At 57.3% G+C, this 23,352-nt stretch overlaps 1 protein-coding gene across 2 annotated transcripts in view; it reads left to right on the top strand.

Annotated features, from left to right (window-relative positions):
* The first annotated feature begins 13,849 nt into the window (after positions 1–13,849).
* The window catches only part of LOC111143853 (plexin D1), a 57,861-nt gene continuing 48,358 nt past the window's right edge, over positions 13,850–23,352 (top strand). For both annotated transcript variants that reach the window (XM_022497811.1, XM_022497810.1), the window contains exon 1: positions 13,850–15,172. In XM_022497811.1, the coding sequence (XP_022353519.1) occupies positions 13,853–15,172 (1,320 nt within the window). In that variant the 5' untranslated portion in view covers positions 13,850–13,852. The remainder of the gene's footprint in view (positions 15,173–23,352) is intronic.

The raw sequence follows: 23,352 nt of genomic DNA, 5'->3' as shown, positions 1-23,352 counted from the left end.
AGGTGGTGGGGTCTTTGGCAGGAGGATTCAGGGCACGAGGGTGAAAGCAGAGCCCCAGACAGATAAATCACATCGGACCATTCAGCTACTGGTGCTAAGAATAACGTGACCACCCCCTCCTGCCTTCTCCCAGCATCCTCCAAGAGAGGGGCAAGGGTCCTGCAAATAGAAGTGAATTATGGGCAGGGAGGGGGACTCATACCTGCTGTAAATCATACCGGGATGGCAGCATTTACGAGCCTCTTCTCAGACTCCTCACTTAACCTCTTGGCCTCTCCCCGGTCATGCCGGGGTAGCACTGGGTGGGCACAAGGGGGTTCAAAGGGTTGGGGCACCGGCTTGGGCTTCCTGTGCCTAAGAGCCATTGGTGGCCTTGAGGTCTGGTGAGGAGAGAAGGACTGGGATATGGGGGGAGGATGCAGAGGGAGGTAGCTCCTGGAAAAACACCTGCACCTTTCCAGCAAAATTATCGATGGGGGCTTGTCTGTGGACAGTAACTCGCAGACACCGGGCCCCAATGCGAAGTATCTTGTCCCCCGACCCCCTGCCCAGCCTGGCCCTTATGCGTGCACATGACACTGTGATCAGTGTTGGTCAGATGGCAGCCCACTCTTACACATCTCTCACCATGGGCCTGGCTCTTCCCCCAGTTAATGCTCCACGACAACCAGGAGAAACTGAGGCACAGATAAAGGCAGTTACTTGCCAGGAAGTTGCAGAGCTGGGGTTCCACCAATGCTGCCTTTCAAACTGAGTCCAACCCTGGAAGTTGTGTGGGAGGGGAGGGCCTGGGGTTCATGACCCCAGACAGGTGACTCTGTGTCCCCACCGCCGGATGGAGCTGAGTCTGTACCTCTGGGCTGTGGGGAGGTGACAGCTCCTGGGCTGGGCTTGGGCAGTCTGAGTGCCTCCCTTCCAACTCCCACGCAACCCCCCATCACCCTTCCCTTCGTAGGTGTTGCACTTTTGGTCTGTGATTCCCGTAAAAATCCACCAGAATCCACATCTCCCTGCCCATGGCTTTGGCCCCATGTTTATATTTAATGCAAGTAATACACATTCGTTGAGGAGACTTAGAAAATTCAGACATGAAAATCTTCAGCCCTCCGCACACCCCACCTAGCCAGGCATTGAATCTATCATGCCTGACTCAGCCTCTCTTAGACCCCACTACCTGGGGGTGTACAGCCTCAAGGAGCTGTAGCACTTGTCCAAACCCACGTCCTGGGGCTCGACCCCAGGCTGCGGAAGCCCTCGGTTCCTTTTCTGGCAGGGGGTGCCCATTTCTGCCCGTGGGCACTGACGGGGAAGTGAGAATGCAGAGGCAGGGACACAGGTCCCCTGAGGAAGTGAAAGTGTCCCTGAATCCTCCCATCTCTGACAGGACTGGCCACAGAGGGTGGCCAGTGTCTATTCCAGACAAGGACAAGTGCCCTTGTCTGGAGGGTCCCAAAGTAGTGCCCCTGCACCCAGGCAAAACTGTAATTCAGGGAGGAAGGGGTCCCCTGGCCCCCTGTCCAGGGAGCCTCAGGTCTGGAGGACCTTCCCAGCCTCACTCCCCTGACTTTGGTGCCGGCCTGAACAGCCAAGCCTCTTGAGTGAGGACCAGGAAATCGAGGCCAGCGGAAGGAGCACCTGATTGGCTCCGTTTTTAGGCAGAAGTAGAGCCAGGACTAGAACCCTGGCCTGGTCCAGCCATGGCCTCAGACAGCTGCCCTGGAATTTCTTGATGGGTGCCTCTGGACCGGTTCTGTCCCAAATTCCCTCTCCCCCCTGTATCTCCATGCAAATCCTCATGGCCACAAAGAGCTGGGTTCAAATCTCTTGCTGCCCTCTTTGCTGAAGTGGCCCTGGCAAGCCCCTGCCTCTCTCTAGCCTCCTATAAAACGGGGCCAGTGAGACGGGGAGTAAGTGCAAGAAGTTCACACCCGCCCTGGAGGGACCCAGGATGGGTGTCAGTTGTGTTGTGGGGTTGGGTCTCACGGCCACTCCTGCCACACCAGGTGTGATGGGACAATGGGCTGGGGAGCTGCATCTGTGATTACCTCATCCCCTTCCGTTGGGACCCCACAGGGCTGCTTATTCTGCTGGGGAGAGGGTCTCCCCTCCTATCCTCTTCCTCTGGGCTCCTTCCTGCTTCCCTAGGCGTGGCCGGTCCTTCCGTCCAGGCGCTCGTCATCACACCCAAGGTGCCGGCAGGCCTTTTCAGGCCCTGACTCACTTCCCGTTTCCCGGAGCTGGAAATAGGACTCCTTCCCCGGGCAGCTCCCCCAAAGCCCTGCCAGTGTGTGCCCCCACCCAGGCCTGGGCATCTGCTGCTCATCACCCCAGTCTGGGTTCCACTGGACATGAAACCAGCCCAAAGAGCCTCCCATCACTCATTTTGGGATGTAGCAGCACCCAGTTGGAGGGTCTGGCCATGGGGCAGTGTCAGGGGACAGGACAAGTGAGGACGTGACCTTGGGTCATCCGCTGACGTCCGTCAAATAATCCAGTCACGGGGCGCCTGGGTGGCTCAGTGGGTTAAGCCTCTGCCTTCGGCTCAGGTCATGATCCCAGGGTCCTGGGATCGAGCCCTGCAACGGGCTCTCTGCTCAGAAGGGAGCCTGCTTCCCCCTCTCTCACTGCCTGCCTCTCTGCCTACTTGTGATCTCTCTCTCCCTGTCAAATAAATAAATAAAGTCTTTAAAAAAAAAAAAAATCCGGTCACTAGTGAGCCGCGAGCTTTGTGCGGGCTTGGTGCAAGGGAGTCCGACCCCCTCAAGTCGAGTGGGGGAGGCAAGAGGGAGAACCACCCTGGTGGGGGGGACCAGCAGAAGCATGAGTAGGTTTGGAGTGTGTCAGGATGGCTGCACAGGGACTGTGGACAAGGAACGGGACTTTACTCCAAGAGCTTTTGCAGAATTTCAAGTTAGGGAAAAACAACACGAACAGATTTACAATTTGAAAACATCCCTCAGGCTGCTGCGTGGAGAACTGATTTAGGGAGAGGAAGAGGAAGGAGTGGGAGGAAGCATCCAGGCAGGAGGAGGTGGGGCTTGGACGGATACAGTAGTCTTGCGGGAGGAGGAGACCTGAACTGATGGAGGGTGATTAGCTGGTGACCTCTGGAGGCGTGGGAGGAAGGAACAGAGCAGGCAGCATCTCCTAGGCTCCCCCTTGTGTGCATGGCAGTGGGGGCCTGGGGTTGGGTCCGGCCTGTGCTGCTCCCGTGCTCCAACACTTTGGATGAGTCACTTAACTTTGCCATGCCTTGTCTCGCCCTTCTGTAAAATAGGTAGAAGAAAGAATGAAAGTGCCTTCCTCTAAGGTGGTAAATACAATAATCCCTGCTATGCTCTTAAAGAAGTGTCAGCTCTTGGGTGGCCTCAATGAATATCAGCTGCTTTTACTCCAGAGGTGTTTTTCTACCTCAGGCCTTGTAGGTCTTGACTTTCTGCTGTGCAAGGAGTGACAAGACTCATGTGAGTCCAAGAGGGACAGCCTCATAACCCTCCCCACCCCCCTTGGCAGATGGGGAGACAGAGGCTCGGAGACAGAAGGGCTCTGACCATGGTCTCCCAACTGGGAAGTGGCAAAGCAGAATGTGAACTGGGATCCCTCCAGCCCCGCAGCCTCCCACACTGTTCTGCTCAGGGACCCACAGGGACCTCCACTGCCCATGGCCCTGAGCTGAGGAATAGAGGTGAGGCTGGTACCATTGCCCTATACATTTCAACCCAGCCAAGTAACATCCTCACTGGAGAACCTTCATTTTAGACACACAAACTCTCCCCAGGACCGAGCAAGGGATGTTGACCTTCCCTGGCAGGTGGGTGAGTGCAGGTGAGGACATCTGTAAGATGCCAGGGAGTGGGGTGAAGAGAGGGTCAAGACTGCCCCAAGCTGTATGCAGTGGGCACTGGCCCAGGAACTGATGGACGAACATTTGTTCATTTCCTCTCCCATTCATTCATTCATTTGTCCTTGTGAATCTGCTTTAAGTCTAACAGTCTGCCTGGTGACATATGCCCCCAGTAAGATCCCGCTCCTGAGATTCCCCCCCCGGTTGGTGCAGGAGCCAGAGCAACGGGGATTGTCACCCGTGTAGGCTGTGACAGTGGAAGCACGAGTCACCGCGGGAGTCCAGAGGAGGAGGTCTAACCAAGGCTGGGAGGTCTGGGAAGGGTGCCTGGAAGAGGCAGCCAGAGCAAGTCTTGGGGACGCCCTGGAGACTTAGACAGGGGGGCAAGGCAAGGGGGCTGCGGGGCCTTTGGATCTCAGATTCAGACTAAGGGTAAGAGACTCTGGGGGGTGGGGGAAGTACAAAGGATGGTGGCTCATGCCGACACACGCAGCTGTGGTCAGTGGAGGTTGCTCTTGTGTAAGATGAGGAATGGCGTCACCCAAAAGTCCCTAAAAAACCAATTCCAAGTTCCTCAACAGAGGGGACTCTGGCCGGGCTGAGTAATTATTCACAGGCTGGGTTGCCCAAGGTTAAGGGCTGGACTGCCCAAGGCCAGAGGCAGAACCATCCAAGGCCAGAGGCTGGCCACCCATGGTCAGAAGCTAGACCATCCAAGGTCAAAGCCTGGCCAGCCAAGGTCAGGCTGAACTCTACAAAGCAGAGATTGGGCTATTGAAGGTTGGTCAAAACAATCATGGAGTTTCATGAGGAAACCCTCTTCTGTCCCTGGAGCAGCAAGACCAGGACCTAAGATGTCCTCCAAGCCCTGAATCCCCACTGTGCGCCATAGATCATGGTCTCAGAGCAGCCCCCAGGGACATCCCTCCACATCGGAAATCACACAGACAAAGGGACAAGTAGACCTTTGGTGTACACTCATTCCCCACATGTTCCTGAACCCCGTTTCTGTACATACAAACCCAATGTGCACTCCAGGCACGCACACGCACACACACTCCCACCCCTGCTTAAGTGCATGTCCCCTCACATCTCTGCACTTGTCCCCATCTCCCCTCCACTGGGCATGAACACACAAACCAGGAACCCCCACACAGGGGCGCCTACAGGCTGGTGTGGGCTGTGGCGAAGCTCATTAACAGGGCAGCCCCGTGGGGCCCCTGGTGCCTCTCTCCTGGTGGCAGGGCCAGTGGGCTCAGGCCCCAGGCTCTCAGGCGGCAGCTGCCTGTGAGAAGGCCCTTCCCCTGCAGACCAGCAGCCTGGGGTGGTACGCGCCCAGCTCAGGAGTAGAGAGACAGGCGGCAGGGAACTGACTGTGGAGTTCCCTGTGACCAAGAGGGGCCCCTCAAGCTTACCCCCCAAAATGACTGTGGATCACCCACCCACCAGCTCCTCCCCAGTGCTTTCTGACTCAGAAAGAGGCACCCCAGGGTGGGAACGCCCAAGACTCAGGAACTCCCCTGCTGGAGCCTCCCTCACTTCATCTGCCACCCGCACCAAGGACCCCAGGCCCGGCAAGCCCATCTCCTCCCCAGCCCTCAGGTCATTTTTTCCTTCGCTGTCTCCACCAGCCCCTGTTCAGGCCCCTGGCATCAGCTGGCTGGATGTCTGCAGAAGCCCTGTCCCTGGCCTCCCTCAGTTTATTCTGATCCTGCCCCTCTCCTTCTGAAAGGCATCCTGAAACCATCTATGGCTTCCTAAGCTTGCAGTGTGGACAGAGGGCTCTCCCAGGGCTTGCCTGCCCTCCAGCCTCAGGTGGAACACCTGGACTGAGCTGAGGATAGGGACCATGTCTGTGGGTCCCTGTAATATTCTCAATTCCTGGTACACAGTAGGTGCTTAGCCAGAGGGGAGTAAGGGAGGAAGAGAGAAAGGAAGGAAGGGCTCTGTTCCCTGTGCTTTATTCCACTCAGGGCTTTGCCTGTGTGTGGAGGTGGAATGGAGGGGGCAGACCTGCCCCAGGAATCAGATGTGAAGAGTCACTCTAAGGGCCAGCACGCCTTCCAGGCTGAAGTGGGCAGAGCAGGATGGCCTGTTCTTGTGAAGGTGGGTGGTCCTTGTAGCCACAGGGACAAAATAAGGGTCAGGAGGCAGCTTTGGCAGTCTGTCCAGCAATGCCCAGGGAGGGGGCCTCCAGCAAAACACAGGACTATTCTGTCTCCTTGGCAGACGTCCTAGGGTGGTGCTACCGCCATCCGTCCATCCCCACGTAGTGACCATGTGTCTCACGCTGGAAGATCCAGGCATCACTCAGTCCACTGGGGGAGATGGTGCCTTCATACTGTGTGGTAACCGATTTGATAGGAGGAACTTCTAATATTGCTTCAGGGCTTGTGGAAGTCCACTCAGAAGGTTCATTTAGAGTAGGCCTTGAGGGATGCCTAGGAGTTCACTAGGGAAGACTTTTCAGAAGTGACAAATTTAGCTGGGTCTTGAGGGATGCACAGAAGTTCACCGAGAAAACAGGACCAGAAACACATCTTCCCTGGACACTTGTCTCTTTATTTCTTTCTTTAAAAATACTTATTTATTTAACTAAGAGACAGACAGCAAGAGAGGGAACACAAGCAGGGGGAGAAGGAAGAAGCAGGGCTCCCCCATCCCCCCCACAGAGCAGAGCAGGGAGCCCAACTCAGGGCTCGATCCCAGGACCCCAGGACCACAACCGGAACCAAAGGCAGACGCCCATCGACTGAGCCACCCAGGCACCCCAGGACACTCATTTCTCCTTTCAGACTTGTATAGGCCACTGGGCCAGTACGACCAGCACAGAAAGCCTGTGCCAGGCTTTCCATTACACCCTGTGTTATTAATAACAAGGAGTCTGGAATCCAGGCTCCAAATACCGGCTGTTGACCTCAGGCAAGTCAGTGCATGTCCTTGTGCCTCAGTTTTCCCACCACTAAATGGGTATGATAAAGGCAGCTTCTTTGAAGGGCTGTTGTAAGGTTTCAATAAAGGAATAGATGCAAGGTGCTTAGAACTTGGCTCGGCTGTGGTCTGGGTATGGAAATGGCAGTTACTGTTATTTTGTTATCTATCAGGCACTTGCTCAGCAAGGGGAGAGGTGGGGGCACTGGGGAGGGGACGTGTCTGGAGGAGCACCAGATTTCAGGGAGCCACTGAGGAAAGACCCAGCTCCCACCCTGAGCAGCAACCAAATATCCCTGGCCGGCTCTGTTGAGGGGGGCCGATGCATCACCCCATTTTACAGAAGGGAAAACTGAGGCCCAGAAGAGGGTGTAGTCTGAGAGGTAGAAAAAGGTTCTTGAGATGAGCCCCTGGCTGCAGATGGGAGGAGGCAGGACAGGGAGAAGTGGACATCTGACAAAAACCCAAGCCAGCTCTGAGCAGGGAAAGGGCTTTCCAAAAGTCTGAGCTAGGGGGACTGTAGGACCAACACCTTCTTACCATCAATGTCTTTAATAATAAATGTCATTGATTATTTACCAAGGGCCAGGTGCTGGCTACACACTCTCTAGGGATTATCTCATTTGATCCCTACAGCCAGGAGAGGTAAGGGACTCTTCTACCCATTTCACAGGCATGGAAACTGAGACCCAGAGAGCTGAAGGGACACATAGATAGGAAACAGAGAGTTGGGATCTGAACCCAGGTCCCAGGACCACAGGGTGACATACTCCACAGCCTTGCCTGGGGTTCCCCTGCATTCTCACTGGGTCCACTCCTGAAGAGGGAATAGCCAAACCTGGGTGAAAGTTCCAGCTCTAACTTGAGTAGCTTGGTGGCCCAGAGTAAGTCATTTCCCTTCTCTGAGCCTCAGTCTACCCCTATGTACATGGGCTTCACAGTCTCTGCAGCATGAAGACATGAGACATGTTAGATACTCAGTAATGTGTGAGCACTCCATAAACCCAGCTCAGGTGCCACTTCCCCTGGGAAGCCTGGCTTGCTTGCTTCCATGGGCCTGGCTGTCCAAATGTCCTCTATGTATCCCCTCAGCCCTGCTGCCTAAGGGCATAGTCACTGCTGTGTCCCCAAGGCATACAGTAGGTGCTTACTCAACAGCTGCTGGAATGAGCCGGGTCAGATGGACCTGGGTTCAAATCCGGCGCTACTGCCTTCCTTCTCTGAACCTCAGTTTATTCATCCATCAAATGGGATCAGCAGCACAGGCCTGTGGGGTTTTGCAAGGATTGGCTGGGCAATGTCTAGCGTATGGCAGGTGCCCGGCCCACACGACTCCCCATCATCCTCAACTCTGGGCTTTCCCTGCCTCCCTGTGGTTCCTGGCCTCAGGGCCACATTCATGGAGCACCTGCTGTCTGCTCAGGAATCACCTGCGCCCGGCCTGTCCCACCCCGGGTGGCTGTCCCCTGGGTATGGCTGCAGCCTGGGAATGTGGGTGGGGCCCCCTGGGGCGGCTTGCCCCTCCCTGGCTGCCGCTGGACAGAGGCCTCAGTGTGGAGTTGCCGCGTCCTTTCACAGGCCCAGACCCATGACTGGACGTCTGAGAATGCCGCCCATTATCCCACTCACAGAGCACAAAGGGGCCACGTGGGGGCTCGGCAGGCCAGGCGCCTGGGATGGGTGCATGGGGGCCCCATGTCCCCACCCCAGCCTGCCGTGTCTGCTCCACAGAGGGCAAGCATGTGCCCGGAGTTGGGAGAGGGCATCTCTCATGCACAGGAATGAGAACCATTTCCTCCAGCCCACGGGGAGACAAAGACAGAGTGCGATGACCAGGGGCTCATCCTCACAGCCAAGGGCAGGCCACCCCTCCTGAGCCCTGAAACCGGACCTTCTGGGTCACCCTCCCCACCCCACTCCCAGGGTGGCTTCCAATGGAGGCAGGGGAAGGTGTACTCCAGAACTCCAACGGGGGGTAAAACCCCCTACTTTTCCATGGCGTCTGCAATGGGGAAGCGTCCACGAAGCCGCCCCAGCTGCACCAACTGTCTGTAATTTAAACACATTAGTGTGATGGGATCTGTGTCTCCTGTCAGTGAGGCCACTCTAGGGTCACCCTGGTCCCTCCCGGGCCACTCCAGTAGGACATGGTAGCAATGACAGGCGATCCAGTGTGGAGGGGCAAGACTGGCTGCAGAGGGGGCAGGAGTCACTTTGGGCCACCTATTTGCTGTGTGACCTCAGGCAGGCCCCTAGACCTCTCTGAGTCCTGGCTTCCAGTTAACGAGTAGGGGGGAGACCCGGTGGAGGGTTAATTAAACAAGGTGATGTCGTGCCAGCAAGACACCCCTCTGTGGCAGCCACTATGGGGATGATACTATTATCTGCGTCTGGCAGGGGTTTCCTGAGTCAGGTACAGACGATCAGTTTGAGGAGTCTGAGGGAGAGAATCCCATGTTTCAGAGCTGGAAAGGCAATGGATACTTCCCGACAGGCTGGGCAAAAGACATGCCTGTGTTTTTCTATCCTCACAGCAGTCTTGTGAGGTGGATTATATTCGCCTTTTCCAGATAAGGAAACTGAGGCTCAAAGAGAGGTGGCACCACCAAGGTCACACAGGTGGTTAGGGGCTGAAGTGGGCCTGGACCTCAGGTCTCTCAGCTGCAAGGCAAGGAGTAGAGGGGTGCAGTGGCCAAGCATAGGGTTTGGAAGCCAGTAGGCTGTGTAGCTATAGGTGAGTGATGGCACCTTCTTGACCCTCAGTGTCCCCATCTGTAAAACAGGCATGAGAAAACCTACCGCTTCCTTTCAGAAGGAAAGAAGATGGGTAAAGGCCCTCAGAAGCTGCTCTGATAGCTCCCAGCACTATCTACGCCCATGCTGGGGGTGCTGCACTGTCCCAGAGAATTCTGCTTCCAGCACCTTCCTGTCACCAGAGCAGTGTTCGGGGCAGTCAGCGCGCGTCAGGAGCATTTCCTGCAGGGAAAGCATTCTTTTAGGCCAGGCCCAAGGGACAGAGGGGCAGGAGGCACCCCTCCCAGCACAGCCCTGGCCCCACTGTTATTTTTTCCAATTGAAGAAGAAAAACATTTCCTCCTCCTCATGGCTCCGCTGAGGATGGACAGGGCAGGATGGGGAAGCCCCCGCCCAGGCAGTGGTGGGAGCCCAGACCTGCCGTCTGGGGGCCAGCCTGGTCAGCGAGCAAGGACCTGCCCCATCTGCCCTGCCGTGTCCTCATCTAAAGAAGGTACTGGATGAAATCCATGTTGCCCATTTTTCTGGTGTGTCGTCCCGCACGGATTACAACCTACTCCATATTTGTCTTCAACGCACATTGTTTTAAAAATTTCAATACATGCATTTATCAAGCAAGCTTTTACATCATGAGTGTACTTGGAAACCAGTATCACTTGCCAAAACCAGAACATAATTGCAAATTAAAGAAAATACGGAGCTGTAAGTAAATTCTAGAATCCTGATGTTGATGGCACTCAGCTTAAGACCTTTTCTCTATTAAAAATGGACAACGACAAATGTTAGAGAGGCATTAAAGGCACATTAGCGCCAAACGGAGAACTCCTCCTTGATATGATCACAAGTCGTGAACAAAAACTGGAAAGGAACCGAGTCTTGGTGTGATTTGGGATTAGCTGGTCGTCAGTCTAGAATTGGTTAGTCGGGGCTAGTTAATTCAGAGTTAGTTAACGCTGGGTGTCACCTAAACCACCCTCCTGGAGTCCTTCCATCTCCCCTCAGTTTCCTCTAAAATCCTCTCTGGGAGGACATCCCTCCTGCATCTTAGCAAGGCCAGGGAAGGTGTGGGTTCTTTTGCTTGCTTGTTCCTTCCTTCCTTCCGCCAAAAGTTATCAGCACCTCCTCTCTTCTGCCCAGCTAGGGAGGGGTCCAGGAGCCTGCCATGTGACCCATGCTGATCTAAAGGAACTCCCAGCTAATGGGCCAAGGGGAGGAAATCCACTACCTGGAGACAGAACTGGGCTCAAGTTCTCACCTTGCTAATACCCTCAGTTTCTCCATCTGTGAAATGGGCTCCATGACCCCGGCCTTGTCTGTGGGCAGTGAGGGTGGGATGAGATTTTGCAGCGCAGTGCTGGGTACACACTTCGCCCTCGGTGGACAGTGGCTCCACCAGCGGCTGTGGAACCCGAGGCCAGAAGTGGGGCCCTGTGGGCCACTGCTCTTTGCAGGGGGTGGGGCAGGGGAGGAACTGCGGTTTGCCCTGTGCCTGCCGTGTACCTGGCACTGCACTTGCTGATAGTTGCATTGTTTACACCTTACAACCTCCCAGGGGCCTGCATGCCTTTATGATCGTTTTTGTTTAACAGACAAGGAAACTGAGGCTCAGAGAGGCCAAGTGCCTTGCCCTAGTTAACACAGCAATTTGAGAGGACACTTGGACCCAGCCAGGGCCCTCTGTAGTCTAACGTCGCCCTGCATACCCCCAGCCCAGGGTGGCTCCCGAGCTCCCAGTGCTCCACTCTGCGGGTAGATTCTGCCCAAAGTGCCAGGAACCAGGAGCTGTGACAACACCGAGCATTTTCCTCAAGACTCAGTGGGGGGAGCTGCAGGATGCGGTAAGATGAGCACGAAGACAGGAAGGAAGCTAGGAGGGGCCAGAGAGGGAGAGAGGGGTGGGAGACAGGGAGGGAGACAGGCAGAGAGAGACACACAGAGAGACACAGAGATATGCACACAAAGAGACAGAGTGGAAGGAGGGGAGGAGACAGGGAGAGAGACAGAGAGAGAGAGAGTAACCCGGAGGAGCGAGAAGACAGACAAAAACAGAGATGGGGTGGGGAAGGCTAGAGAAAGATAAGAGGGGGAGGGAGGCAGACAGATGGACTGATGGGGGGGCTCTGCGGAGAAGTGGGGAGTGCACTGACACCCCAGTACCCCTGTGGGGCTCCCCAGTCCACTCCCACAGGTGACATAGCAGGAGACCTCCCCATCCAGGGATGGGGGGGCAGCCTATTGAGCTGTCCCTCCAGTGGCCTTGAGCCAAGGGGGACAGAACACCAGAAACAGAGCCTCTGATTCCCTACAGTTGGACACTCCTGGTTGCCAAAGCAGTGGCTAGAGGGGGCGACCAAGGCGACCAAAAAAGCAAGCGTGGTGGGCAGAGGCTGGCAGCAGGAAGACAAGTGCTGAATGGGGGAAGTGGAGGACAGTAGGCCTGGCCTTTCCCGCCTACCCTTCGGGACATAGAAACCCTCTGTCTTTCCTTCCTGGCCAGGTGGAAACAAAGGAGCTGAGGCCAGACCATCATGAAAGCATCCTGAAAGAAAGACCATCCTGAGGCCAGACCATCCCAGAGGTGTGACCTCTGATGGGAGCCCCCTGATTCTGAGCGGCCAGAGCTGGCGTGGGGCTGGGAGTGATCTGGGTGAGGCTCAAGGCCAACAGACTTTGGCTTTCAAGCCTGGTAGTTCTGCTCCCAGTGAGGTGGGCATATTGGGCCAGTCCCTTCACTTCTGGGGCCTCAGGTTCCAAATCTGTAAGGTGGGATGATAAGGGCACCAGCCTCAGAAGGCGTCTGTGAGGACTCAGTGAGGCAGTACAAGTAAAGCACTTGGCATCATGCCTGGCAGGGCACTGCTCGGGCACCACCTTGGGCAGAGGCTGTGGATGCTTTTCGCGCAGGGGCTCTGTGACCTCAGAATCATGGCGGCCTGCCTCTGACCTCAGTGCCTACCTGTTCCAGGTGAAAGAAGAAAGGCTCAAAGAAAGGAGAAGCAGGCCTGAGTGCCAGCTCACTCATGACTGATCTTCCACTAAGTCTGGGAAGATTTTAGGTCCTTCCAGAGTCCTGAGTAAGGGGAAGTGCCTGGCAAGATGCAGTGGGGGGAAGGGCAGCAGCCCACAGGGCTGGGTCTCCACAGAGGCAAGGGTGGGCGTCCCAGAGCCACACCCCTCTCCCCCAGGGCCAGAGCCTCACTCTGGGTCACCCTCCCAGCCCAGCCTGCCCCTTGGCTTGGCACATGCCTGAAATAGTTCCTCTCTCCCTGTTTTCCTCATTTACATGTCTGACCCTTGAGCTTTTGTCCCGCTGTCTCTGACACTTGTAAAACCTCCTTTATGGGGCTGAGTTTTGGGGGGCCAATGGTGGGGTTGAGGAGGCAGTGCCCTGTGCCCAACTGGCCCAGGGAAGGCAGGACTGCGTCCGGTGGAAGCGAGTGTTAGGGGAGAGCCTCTGAGTGTGAGATGGGGTATGCTAGTGAGGGCTGTGGATCAGGAAGGCAGAGACTGGGGGCAGACAGAGACGCGGAGTGAGGGACGCGGGAGAAGGAGGGAGCCATGGAGAGAGGGGGAGCGCCAGGCACACAAAAACAGAAGGGAGAGGGGGGAAACGGGTGGTAATAACAACCGATAGAACAAGAGGGAGTCCGAGAGAGGGAAGAAGAGCCAGAGGCTGAGAAAAAGAGGGAGACAACACACACGGAGTTGGGGGGCCGTGAGGGGTTAGGGGTTAGACAGAGACACGGTCAGGGAGACACTGAGAGAGACCCGGGAGAAAGAAAGAAAAAAGGAAACAAGCCCGAGCCAGACAGGCCAAGCGGCCAAGAGGGAGGAAAGAGAGAGAGGAACGAGCGACGGAGGCGGAGGCAGCGCCGGGAAGGGGAGCCTCGAGCCTCGGGCCGCGGGCGCCGCGCGGGAGAGTCCTGGAGGGCGCGGGGTGGCGGGACCCGTCGACAGCCGAGCGAAGGCCGGGCGGCTGGAGGGCCGGGAGGGGCCGGCGGCTGCCGGGGGGAGGGGGCCGGGGCGCTTGGGGAGGTGGGCCGGGGGCGGGAGGGGGGCCCGGGAGGCGGGGCGCGGTCGGGCGGGGCGCGGCGGGGGCGGGGCGCGAGGGCGTGTCCGCAGCGGAGCCGCCCCCGCCCCGCCCCCGGGTTGCGCGGCGCGGCTGAGCCGGGCCGGGGCGCCTGGGCCGGGGGCCGCTGGCGCGGGCAGGAAGCGCCTCGCGGCCCGGGCCCGCCCCCCGCCTCCTGCCGCCTCCGGGCTCCCGGCTCCCGGCCGCGCCGCGCCCCATGCACTCGCCGCGCCGCGCAGCCCGCGCACGCCCGGATGGCTCGTCGCGCCGCGGGCGGCGCACCCCTTAGCGCTCGGGCCGCCGCGGCCAGCCCCCCGCCGCCGCGCTCGCCATTCCGGGCCCCGTCACCGTGCCCTCTGCTGCCGCTCCTGCTGCTCCTGGGGGCGGCGCGGGCCGGCGCCCTGGAGATCCAACGCCGGTTCCCCTCGCCCACGCCCACCAACAACTTCGCCCTGGACGGCGCGGCGGGGACGGTGTACTTGGCGGCCGTCAACCGCCTCTATCAGCTGTCGGGCGCCAACCTGAGCCTGGAGGCCGAGGCGGCCGTGGGCCCGGTGGCCGACAGCCCGCTGTGTCACGCCCCGCAGCTGCCTCAGGCCTCGTGCGAGCACCCGCGGCGCCTCACCGACAACTACAACAAGATCCTGCAGCTGGACCCCGGCCAGGGCCTGGTGGTCGTGTGCGGGTCCATCTACCAGGGCTTCTGCCAGCTACGGCGCCGGGGCAACATCTCCGCGGTGGCCGTGCGCTTCCCGCCCGCCGCGCCGCCCGCTGAGCCCGTCACGGTGTTCCCCAGCATGCTCAACGTGGCGGCCAACCACCCGAACGCGTCTACCGTAGGGCTGGTGCTGCCGCCGGCCGCCGGCACGGGGGGCAGCCGCCTGCTCGTGGGCGCCACGTACACCGGCTACGGCAGCGCCTTCTTCCCGCGCAACCGCAGCCTGGAGGACCACCGCTTCGAGAACACGCCCGAGATCGCCATCCGCTCTCTGGATGCGCGCGGCGACCTGGCCAAGCTCTTCACCTTCGACCTCAACCCCTCCGACGACAACATTCTTAAGATCAAGCAGGGCGCCAAGGAGCAGCACAAGCTGGGCTTCGTGCGCGCCTTCCTGCACCCGCCCGACCCGCCGCCGGGCGCCCCGTCCTATGCGTACCTGGCGCTCAACAGCGAGGCGCGGGCGGGCGACAAGGAGAGCCAGGCGCGGAGCCTGCTGGCGCGCATCTGCCTGCCCCGCGGCGCCGGCGGCGACGCCAAGAAGCTCACCGAGTCCTACATCCAGCTGGGCTTGCAGTGCGCGGGCGGCGCGGGCCGCGGCGACCTCTACAGCCGCCTGGTGTCCGTCTTCCCCGCGCGCGAGCTGCTCTTCGCTGTCTTCGAGCGGCCGCAGGGGTCCCCCGCGGCCCGCGCGACTCCGGCCGCGCTGTGCGCCTTCCGCTTCGCAGACGTGCAAGCCGCCATCCGCGCCGCGCGCAACGCCTGTTTCGTGGAGCCCGCACCGGACGTGGTGGCGGTGCTCGACAGCGTGGTGCAGGGCACAGGGCCGGCCTGCGAGCGCAAGCGCAACATCCAGGTACGCCGAAGGAGCGGAACGCCCGCCCCGGGGCGGGGTGGGGGGGAACAGGAGGGACAGCGTGCAGGTAACCGGGCGGGTTGTGTGCTGAGCGCGACACAGGGGGCAATGTGTGGGACCCAGACGTGCGTGTGGAGATTCAGGTACGTACTCTGGACCACAGGTGCGTTTGCTGGGACCCAGGTGTCAGGCATGGTAGGGGCACTGGTGCAAATATGGTATAGGTGTGCGCCGGCGGGCACTCAAGGGAGTGCTGAGTTACAGGTGAGCACAACTAGGTGTGTGGGAGGGGTCGAGGTTACACATGTGCGCTGGAGAGAGCTGAGGGCCGGTATATAGGTCAGGTGTGCACGTGGTGGTCCTACGTGTGTGCAGAGTGCCTGAGCAAGCGAGTGCATATCTGCCCAAAAGCGTGTCCCAGGCTGGCAGCGTGAGCCTATCAGGGCTGCCCTGGGAGTTGGCAGTTGTGTGCTTGGGTGTGGCAGGTGTGCAGGGAGGCGTGCAGGTGTGCTCCAGGGCCCTGCAGGTATGTGTGAGGGGCAGCAAGGAGGGAGTGAGGAGGGTGTATGCGCCAGATTTGTGTGTCACTGAGCTGGTCCTGCAGGAGTATAGGTCAGGTAGAAGTGTCCCAGAGGGACATGGGCAGCAGGGTGGGCCCGAGTATGCAGTGGGATGTGTGTGGCAGGGAACGCAGGTGTTTGGGGACCAGTAGAGACTCTGCGGAGACCCCTGGTTGGCAAAGAGGTGTGTTCCTGAGGCCAGCTTTTATTCACTCATTCAACACATATATACTGAGCACTTAGCACAGACCAGGCTTGGGGGCTATGGGCTAGCCAACCACCTTTGTGGAATGCCTACTAAGTGCACCAAATGGCGTAACTGTTTTGGTTTTCACAGCAACCCTCTGAGGTAGGCTCTACTCTCATCCCCATTTTATAGATGAAGAAATTGAGGAACAGAGAGGTTCAATAATTTGTTCAAGATCACACAGCCGGGAACCAGCAGAGGCAGGGTTTGAATCCTAGCTGTCTGGCGTTATCTGTATTCTTAATACCACTGTTCCTTTTCTGCTTCATGGATGTGGAACTCAGTGTGTGTGTGTGTGTGTGTGCGCACGCAAGTGTGTTGGAGGAGTCTCAGGTGGCTGGTATGGGGAGGTGCGGGAGCTGGGGGAGTGGAGGGAGGTGAACAGGACTGTGTGCAGCACTGGGATGTGCAGGGGGCAGGAGAGGGCCGGGGGCTCAGGAGGGAATGGGGAGGAATCAGGTTCGGCAGCAAACCGGCTGGGCAAGAATGGGGCCCAGGAGGATGGGCTGGGTCAGACAGAGGTGAGGGTGCCAGGTTGGAGGATCCCTGTGTATGTTGACCTTGCAGGGGACATGACACAGATGTAGAAGGGAACTTTGTGCAGGTCCCCTCAAGGAAGCCCACTAGCAAGTGGTCCTTTCTTCAGGGAGCCCTGAGAGGTGGGACCCTGTACCTTTTCCACACTCTGCATCCTGGTGTGAGGCAGGGGAGTCCATTTCAACACCTAGGAAGCCTCAGTTTCTCCCTCAGCAAGACACTGAACTTGGCCTTTTCCTAGGGAGACCTCTTTGGGGCCAGGCCCCTCGTGGCCCTGCCCCATGCCTTCTCCATGGTCTTCAGGCTGCGGAAAAATCTCATGAGATTAATTATTCCCGTGGGTGTGCCCAACACTGGGGCTTTGAGAAAACGCAGATTCCTTCTCCGCTTTCATGCTCCCAAGGCTGCCCACCACCAGCTGGCTGGGTGCCCTGAAGATAAAGGGCACGGTGGGTGAGCGGGGCAGGCTGCCACCCACAAGGGCTGGCCGGGTCAGGGCTGGCTGCCCAATCCGGTGATTGGGACATCTACCACTCCCCTCCGCATAGCCACATCCTCCAAAGGGGTGTGTTTGAGGTACAAGCTTTGTTTGGGGGTCTCAGGGCCAGAGGAGGTGGGTGGGGACAGTCTTCCCTGTCCTACGGAGGGAAGACCCTACCGTGCTGGCCCAGGCTGAGGTCAGGCCAGCCCCTGGGCCTGCCTTCGGCCTTTCCAGGGCCTGTGTGTCCATCCAGGCCCTTGGTGTGGGTTGATCCATGGGATTCCTCAGGCCGCCACTGCAGTATCCCCCCTCCCCCTCTGGCAGGAACCGGCCTGGTTCCCACGGTCCCCAGCCTGGCCTGGTGCAGTGACTCACTCTGCTGAAGGGGGCTGGGGCTTCTTTCTCCTTAGAGGGGCAGGGCCTCTCCAGGGACACAGCCCCAGGGACAGAGTGGCCATAGGCCTTCTCCCCACCCCAAGGTGGGGTGGGTTTCTGGCCCTCCTCAGCCACTCTCCCTATGTCCTCCCCCACACCCTTCTCCACTTTCCCATGCCTACTTGTGGGCACAGGACAATGCTGCTAGGCCATGTCTCCCATATGCATCCAGGGCCGCAGGGTCAGGGTCTCTAGAGTAGCTGTGGGTGGGGGTGGGGCGGGGGATGGTTATTCCTGCTGCAGGCTGTTGCCAGCTCCCCAGTGACAGGCCAAGAACTTGGACTTGTACCCTGGTTCAAATCCTCCTCTGTCACTTTCCAGCAGTGTGACCTTTGCAAGTGACTTAACCTCTTTGAACCTCAAGTTTCCTCCTCCACTAAGTGGGGACACTAAAAACAAATCCCTAAGGATTGCTTCAAGGACTAAATTAACGTGTTAATGAGAAGCACGTGATGCCTGGCCCTAGTAGCACCTGGTAGCTGCCTGCTCTTCATGCTGTTACCCCGGGGGGGCTTATTAACAAGGTTTTGGGCTCTACCTCAGCCAACCCTGACCTCTTTTGGCTCCTACAGCAGCAAACCCCCCACCCTTTCCCACCTCTAGCCACAAATGGAGGCCTCAGTAGACATTTCCTAAGCCCCTACTGTGTGCCCTAGCCTGGCGCTGTGTGCTGGAGACCAATGGTGACTCAGTTTCTGTTCTCGTGGCTCGTGCAGGTGAGCAGAGGACAGACGTGTGGCCAGGCACCTAGGGGTGGGTAATAAGAGATCCTGGACAGAGGGAGCCCCAAAAGGGGACATGACAGCTTCTGGGGGAGGGGCTATCAATGTGGAGGTGGATGAATGAGCAGGGTTTAGCCACATGAAGCTGGCACGAGAAGACAAAAGGGTCCCAGCAGAGGGAACAGCCTGTGCGAGGGCCTGGAGGTAGGAAACAGCAAGAGCGCCAGAACAATGGAAGGTGGTCCCTGCAGTGGGGGGATCATGGAGGGGTATGTGAGAAAGGGGCTGGGGGGGGGGGGCAGGGCCTGCAGGTATAGGGAGTCTGTATCACGGAGTTGGGACTCTATCCCGGGGATGTGGGAGCCATGAAGGGTTTTAGCCAGAGGAGTGGTGTGAGCTGAATGAGCACCTCGCTTTCCTCTTCTGTCTAATGGGAACAATAAGAAGGTACTTAACCATGCAGGAGAGTTGTGAGGATTAAAGGAGCTAACACCTGGGCACCTGAGTGGCTCAGTGGGTTAAGCCTCTGCCTTCGGCTCAGGTCATGATCTCGGGGTCCTGGGATCGAGCCCCACATCGGGCTCTCTGCTCAGCGGGGAGCCTGCTTCCCTCTCTGTCTCTGCCTGCCTCTCTGCCTACCTGTGATCTCTCTCTCTGTCAAATAAATAAATAAAATCTTAAAAAAAAAAAAAAAAAGGAGCTAACACCTGTAAAGTTCTTAGTAGAGTGCCCGGCACACATATTTGTAATTACAGTTGACTCTTCAACAACTCAGGGGTCCAGGGTGCCAACCCCCTACACAGTCAAAAATGTGCCTATAACTTCTGACTCCCTCAAAACATCATTTACTACTCAGAATAGCCTTCTGTTGACTGGGAGCCTTACTAGTCACGTGAACAGTGATTGACGTGTGGCTTGTGTGTTATGTGTGTTGTGTGTATCCTTACAAGAAAGTGAGCTAGAGACAAGGAAATGGTATGAAGAAAATCAGAACAAAGGGAAAATACATTTATAGTGCTGTCCTGTAAGAAATCCATACATAAGTGGACCCACACAGTTCAAACCCACATTGTTCAAAGGTCAACTGTACTCTGATTATTTTTAGTGTAATTATTCTGCAAAGTCCCTAAGTGGCTAGTGAGAGGGAAGATGAGAGGCAGAAAGAGTGTTTGGAGGGTGGTGCTGTCTTCCAGTCAAGCATTTCACTCACTCATTCGCGAATATTTCTTGAGCACCTACTGTGTGTCAGGCCCGTGGTAGGCGCTGGGCATGGCGGTGGAGGTGGCAGGTCCGGCCTTGATCCTGGGGGCTATGTAGGGCCTGGTCTGCGGGCATAGAGGGAAGCAGCGGGTTCCAGCCAGTTTCAGGTGCCAGGGTATAGCCCCAGAGGTGGGGTTGGACAGGGAGGAACAAGAAGCGGCCTAGTCTGGTCCAGTATCAAGATGGAAGTTGGTGTTGTTGGAGTAGAGCACATGGTGGGGTGCCTCCGTGGGGGAGAATAGATTTGGTCTGGGGGTGTTGGAGTTCCAGGCGTCTGGAATACCTTTCTTTCACAGAGCCCTCTGGTCTGACTTCTCTAGCAGTAGGTGGTCTCAGGGGGGCTGGAAGTGGGGGACAGGACCCTGTCCTCTAAGGATATCTGACCCTCAAGTGAGGTGGCTGGGGTGGGCTTCTGGAAGCCCAGGCTTCCACTCTTGCTTGGGGACTCTTTTGACCCCATAGGTCCAGCCCCTAGCTCAGAGTGATCTCAGACATCCCAGCTTCTCTCCTGGAGGACTCTGTCCTTGGCCGCCCACCTTTATGACAATGAAGCCTTAACCTCCGCTGCCACCTTCCAGCCAGGAATCTGCTGGAGAAGGGAGGAGCTGCCAAGGTGTGAGGTCAGAAGCAGGGAAACTTGTCCACCCTGCCAGGCTTTGGAGGGCCCCAACTTTGTCCCTGATTATTTTTGGCATACTTGGGGCCGTTGCATGATTTTGAGAGCGAAAGTGAGTGTGAAAATTATCCTTTATTGCACGTAGCTTGGATCCCTTTCCTCAATTTATGTCTGAGGTGAAAGCCAGTTAGGAAGTTGCTGTGTGCTGTCGATGGGGGAAACTGAGGCACGGGTTACCCAGCCAGGCGAGGGCAGGCTGAGTCTAATCCTCTGCCCAGAGTCTTTCCTCTTAACCTTTGAGTGACCATGATATTTGTTTTTTTTTTTTTTTAAGTAAAAAAGAAAACCAACAAGGAAATGCCAATGCTGCATTTTCAAGGTGTCTTTTTATAGTAAAGGTGGAAAAAAAACCCTCAGGCTGTTTTAAACTGGCATGCTGTGGGTGGGTGTTCATCGTCAAGAAGGCGTTTTCTGAACCAATTTAGGGGCTGAAATGCTGGGTGGAGGTGGAGGGAGACAGAGCTTCCAAGATGGGCTTTACATTTGGAGTTGGGCTGGGGGTTGGGAGTGAGCTTCCTGCGGCCAAGGGTATAAGCAGACACTTGGTGGGACTCAGGGGGTTCCACCTGTGTTGGCCAGGATGCCCTTCTGGCCTAGAGAGACAGGCCTTGGGCCAGGCGACAGTTAATATCCCAACCCACCCTGGGAATGTCACCAGTCCTGACTCCCAGGTACAAGCCATTGAGTCCCATTCTTCTGCCCATATGCTGTGTGACCCAGGGTGATCTTTTACCCTCTCTGGGCCTCATGCTTCCTCATTGTAAGATGGTACAGCATCTCTCTCTGAGGATGTGGGCAGATTAAAATCTCATATGCAGTGCCCAGGAAATGGCAGGTAGAGGTATTAGTAACAGGAGGGAAAAATTATATTTGAGAAAAATGTGCTCAGCATGTGTCGGAGAGCCAGCAGAGCAGGGAGTGCTCAGAGGAGGGGGGTCAGGTCCTTGGAGAAGATGGAGGCACACCAGGTCCTAAAGGTGACTTGGGCAGGTGAGACAGAGGGGTGAGGCGGGGGCGTGTCCAGGGCTACCCCAACTGAGTGAGCTCAGAGGCAGGAAGGCAGCAGCTGACAGGGAGAGAGTGGGCACGTTTTCCCTTCTGTTGATGGGGCAGGCACCGAGCTTCTGGTGGGCCCGACGGGTGTGTGGAGAGTAGGTCCCCTGTCAGCTCTCTGGGGCTGGATAGTAAACTTTGCTGAGCTCCCAGGTCTGAGTGGGTTCACCGTGTTGGCCCTTCATGAGCACCAGTGTGTTTGATCTCACAGCCCCCCAGCACAAGGCAGGAAGTACTGTTATCCCCAGCTTACAGATGGGGAAACTGAGGCCCAGGGTCACACGGCTGGTTAGCAAGAAGGGGGATCTGCAGACTGGCTGGTTGGCACCAGAGTCCATGGTGGGCGATGGCTAGTATTAGCTGTGAGCTCTCGGCTGGGAGTTCTGCACTTACCCTGCCCCAGGGAGACTTGGGCAAGGCCCTTTGTACAAACCCTCTTCTGTGACAGCACCTCCACGCAGGCCCGGATGGCAGCCGGGAGCTGATGGGGCAGTGACTCAGTTCCAGAGTAGGGGGAGGCCGCCTGGGGCATCTGTCGAGGCTGGGGCTGGTCAGGCCTTTTGAGGAAGTGGGGAAGGCTGGGAAGTACGAGTTGCGTTCATGTCTAAAAATGTGATCCTCTGGGGCGCCTGGGTGGCTCAGTGGGTTAAGCCTCTGCCTTTGGCTCATGTCATGGTCTCAGGGTCCTGGGATCGAGCCCCGCATCAGGCTCTCTGCTCAACGGGGAGCCTGCTTCCCCCTCTCTCTCTGCCTGCCTCTCTGCCTACTTGTGATCTCTCTCTCTCTCTGTCAAATAAATAAATCTTAAAAAAAAAAAAAAAAGTGATCCTCTGGATTCTGGAAGGAGTGAGCCTCCTGGCCCTTTAAGTGTGCAAATGAAGGATGCGGACAGTTTGAACAATGACTTGACAAATCTCTTTCAACGGTGATCCCATCCCTGGACCAATGCTGGCTGGGTACTGGGGCTGGGAGGCTGCCTCCCCTCCAGGGCAGTACGGCACCATCCAGGGTTTGCTAGGAGACGGGATGGAGGATCTGTCTGGCCCTGACCATACCCATAGTTAGGACCTGCCCTACCCAGGCAGGCCCAGAGGGTACATGCGTGCTGGACCCTAGGACCAACTCCCTAGATTCAAATCCTGCTGCTGCGCCTTCCTAGCTGGGGCTTCAGCAAGTCACTTACTTTCTCTGGTCCTCCTTTTCCCCATCTGTAAAGTGGGTTCAGCATTGGGAAGAATGGGGTCAGCCTGGTGTTCAGCAGAGGCTGTGGGAGTCAGCATCAGCCCCTGCAAAAATACTCCACAAGACTCAGATTCGCTGGCCCACGGCTGCTGGTTTTCATGGACATGCAGGGGACAGGCCAGCTTCTGTGCCCTGGTTGCTGGACGGAGAACAGACATGGTGTATATGGAATAGGAGCCTGAGGGCTTGAGCCCTGGGCGATGTGGGGTCCTGTCCCCTTTCTGGACTTCAGTTTCCGGATCAGAGTTGGGCTGTGGGGTGGCAAGGGAGGGCTCGCTGGCATGGAATGGCTTCTGCCAGCCCCAGTGGGATTGCTATTACTGCTGTTGTTTCTCAGGATTTTGTGTCAGGCATATCGCAGAGCGCTTTCAGGATAGCCTATCTTTTAATCCCCCTGGAAATGGAATGAGATGAGTGTTAACCCTAATCTACAGAAAGGGGAAACCGAGGCCCAGAGAGGTTAAGTGACTTGCCTGAGGTCACGCAGTGGGGAAAATGTGGAGCAGGTGTCTAGCTGCAGAGCCTGTGCTCATCCCCTTTACTCCCTGGTTCCTCCCAAAACACTGACGGAAGGGGTGTGATCCAAAGGGGCCCTCAAGGTCACAGTGGGGAGAGGTGGATGGGTCCATCTTACAGGTGAGGAAACAGACACTCGAGGCAGCTCTGGCCTTGCTGGGGCTGCTGGGACAAGGAGCAAGAGCTTTCCAGTGAGCCCTAGTGCCCAGCGTGGTCCTGGGCATGGGGCCCCGTCCCCAGGATTGCAGCTGCCTCCACCTTCACCCACCAGAGCCCGGCATCTCCTGCCTGCCCTTGCTCCTGGTGGAGGCTAGAATGTGGCAGTAGACGAGGGGGCCCAGCCCAACAATTACATGGCAGCCCCCAGAAAGGGATGAATCAGTCTCTGCCCCTACCCTCCAGGAGCTCTTAGACAGTCCAGGAGGAGATCATGTTGGAAGATATGCTGCAA

Source organism: Enhydra lutris, unplaced genomic scaffold (genome assembly GCF_002288905.1).
Source record: "Enhydra lutris kenyoni isolate GAN:26980312 unplaced genomic scaffold, ASM228890v2 scaffoldscaffold10, whole genome shotgun sequence".
NCBI classification, from domain to species: Eukaryota; Metazoa; Chordata; class Mammalia; order Carnivora; family Mustelidae; genus Enhydra; species Enhydra lutris.
Note: the sequence above shows the minus strand (reverse complement) of the source record. Positions and strands in the feature narration are given on the sequence as shown.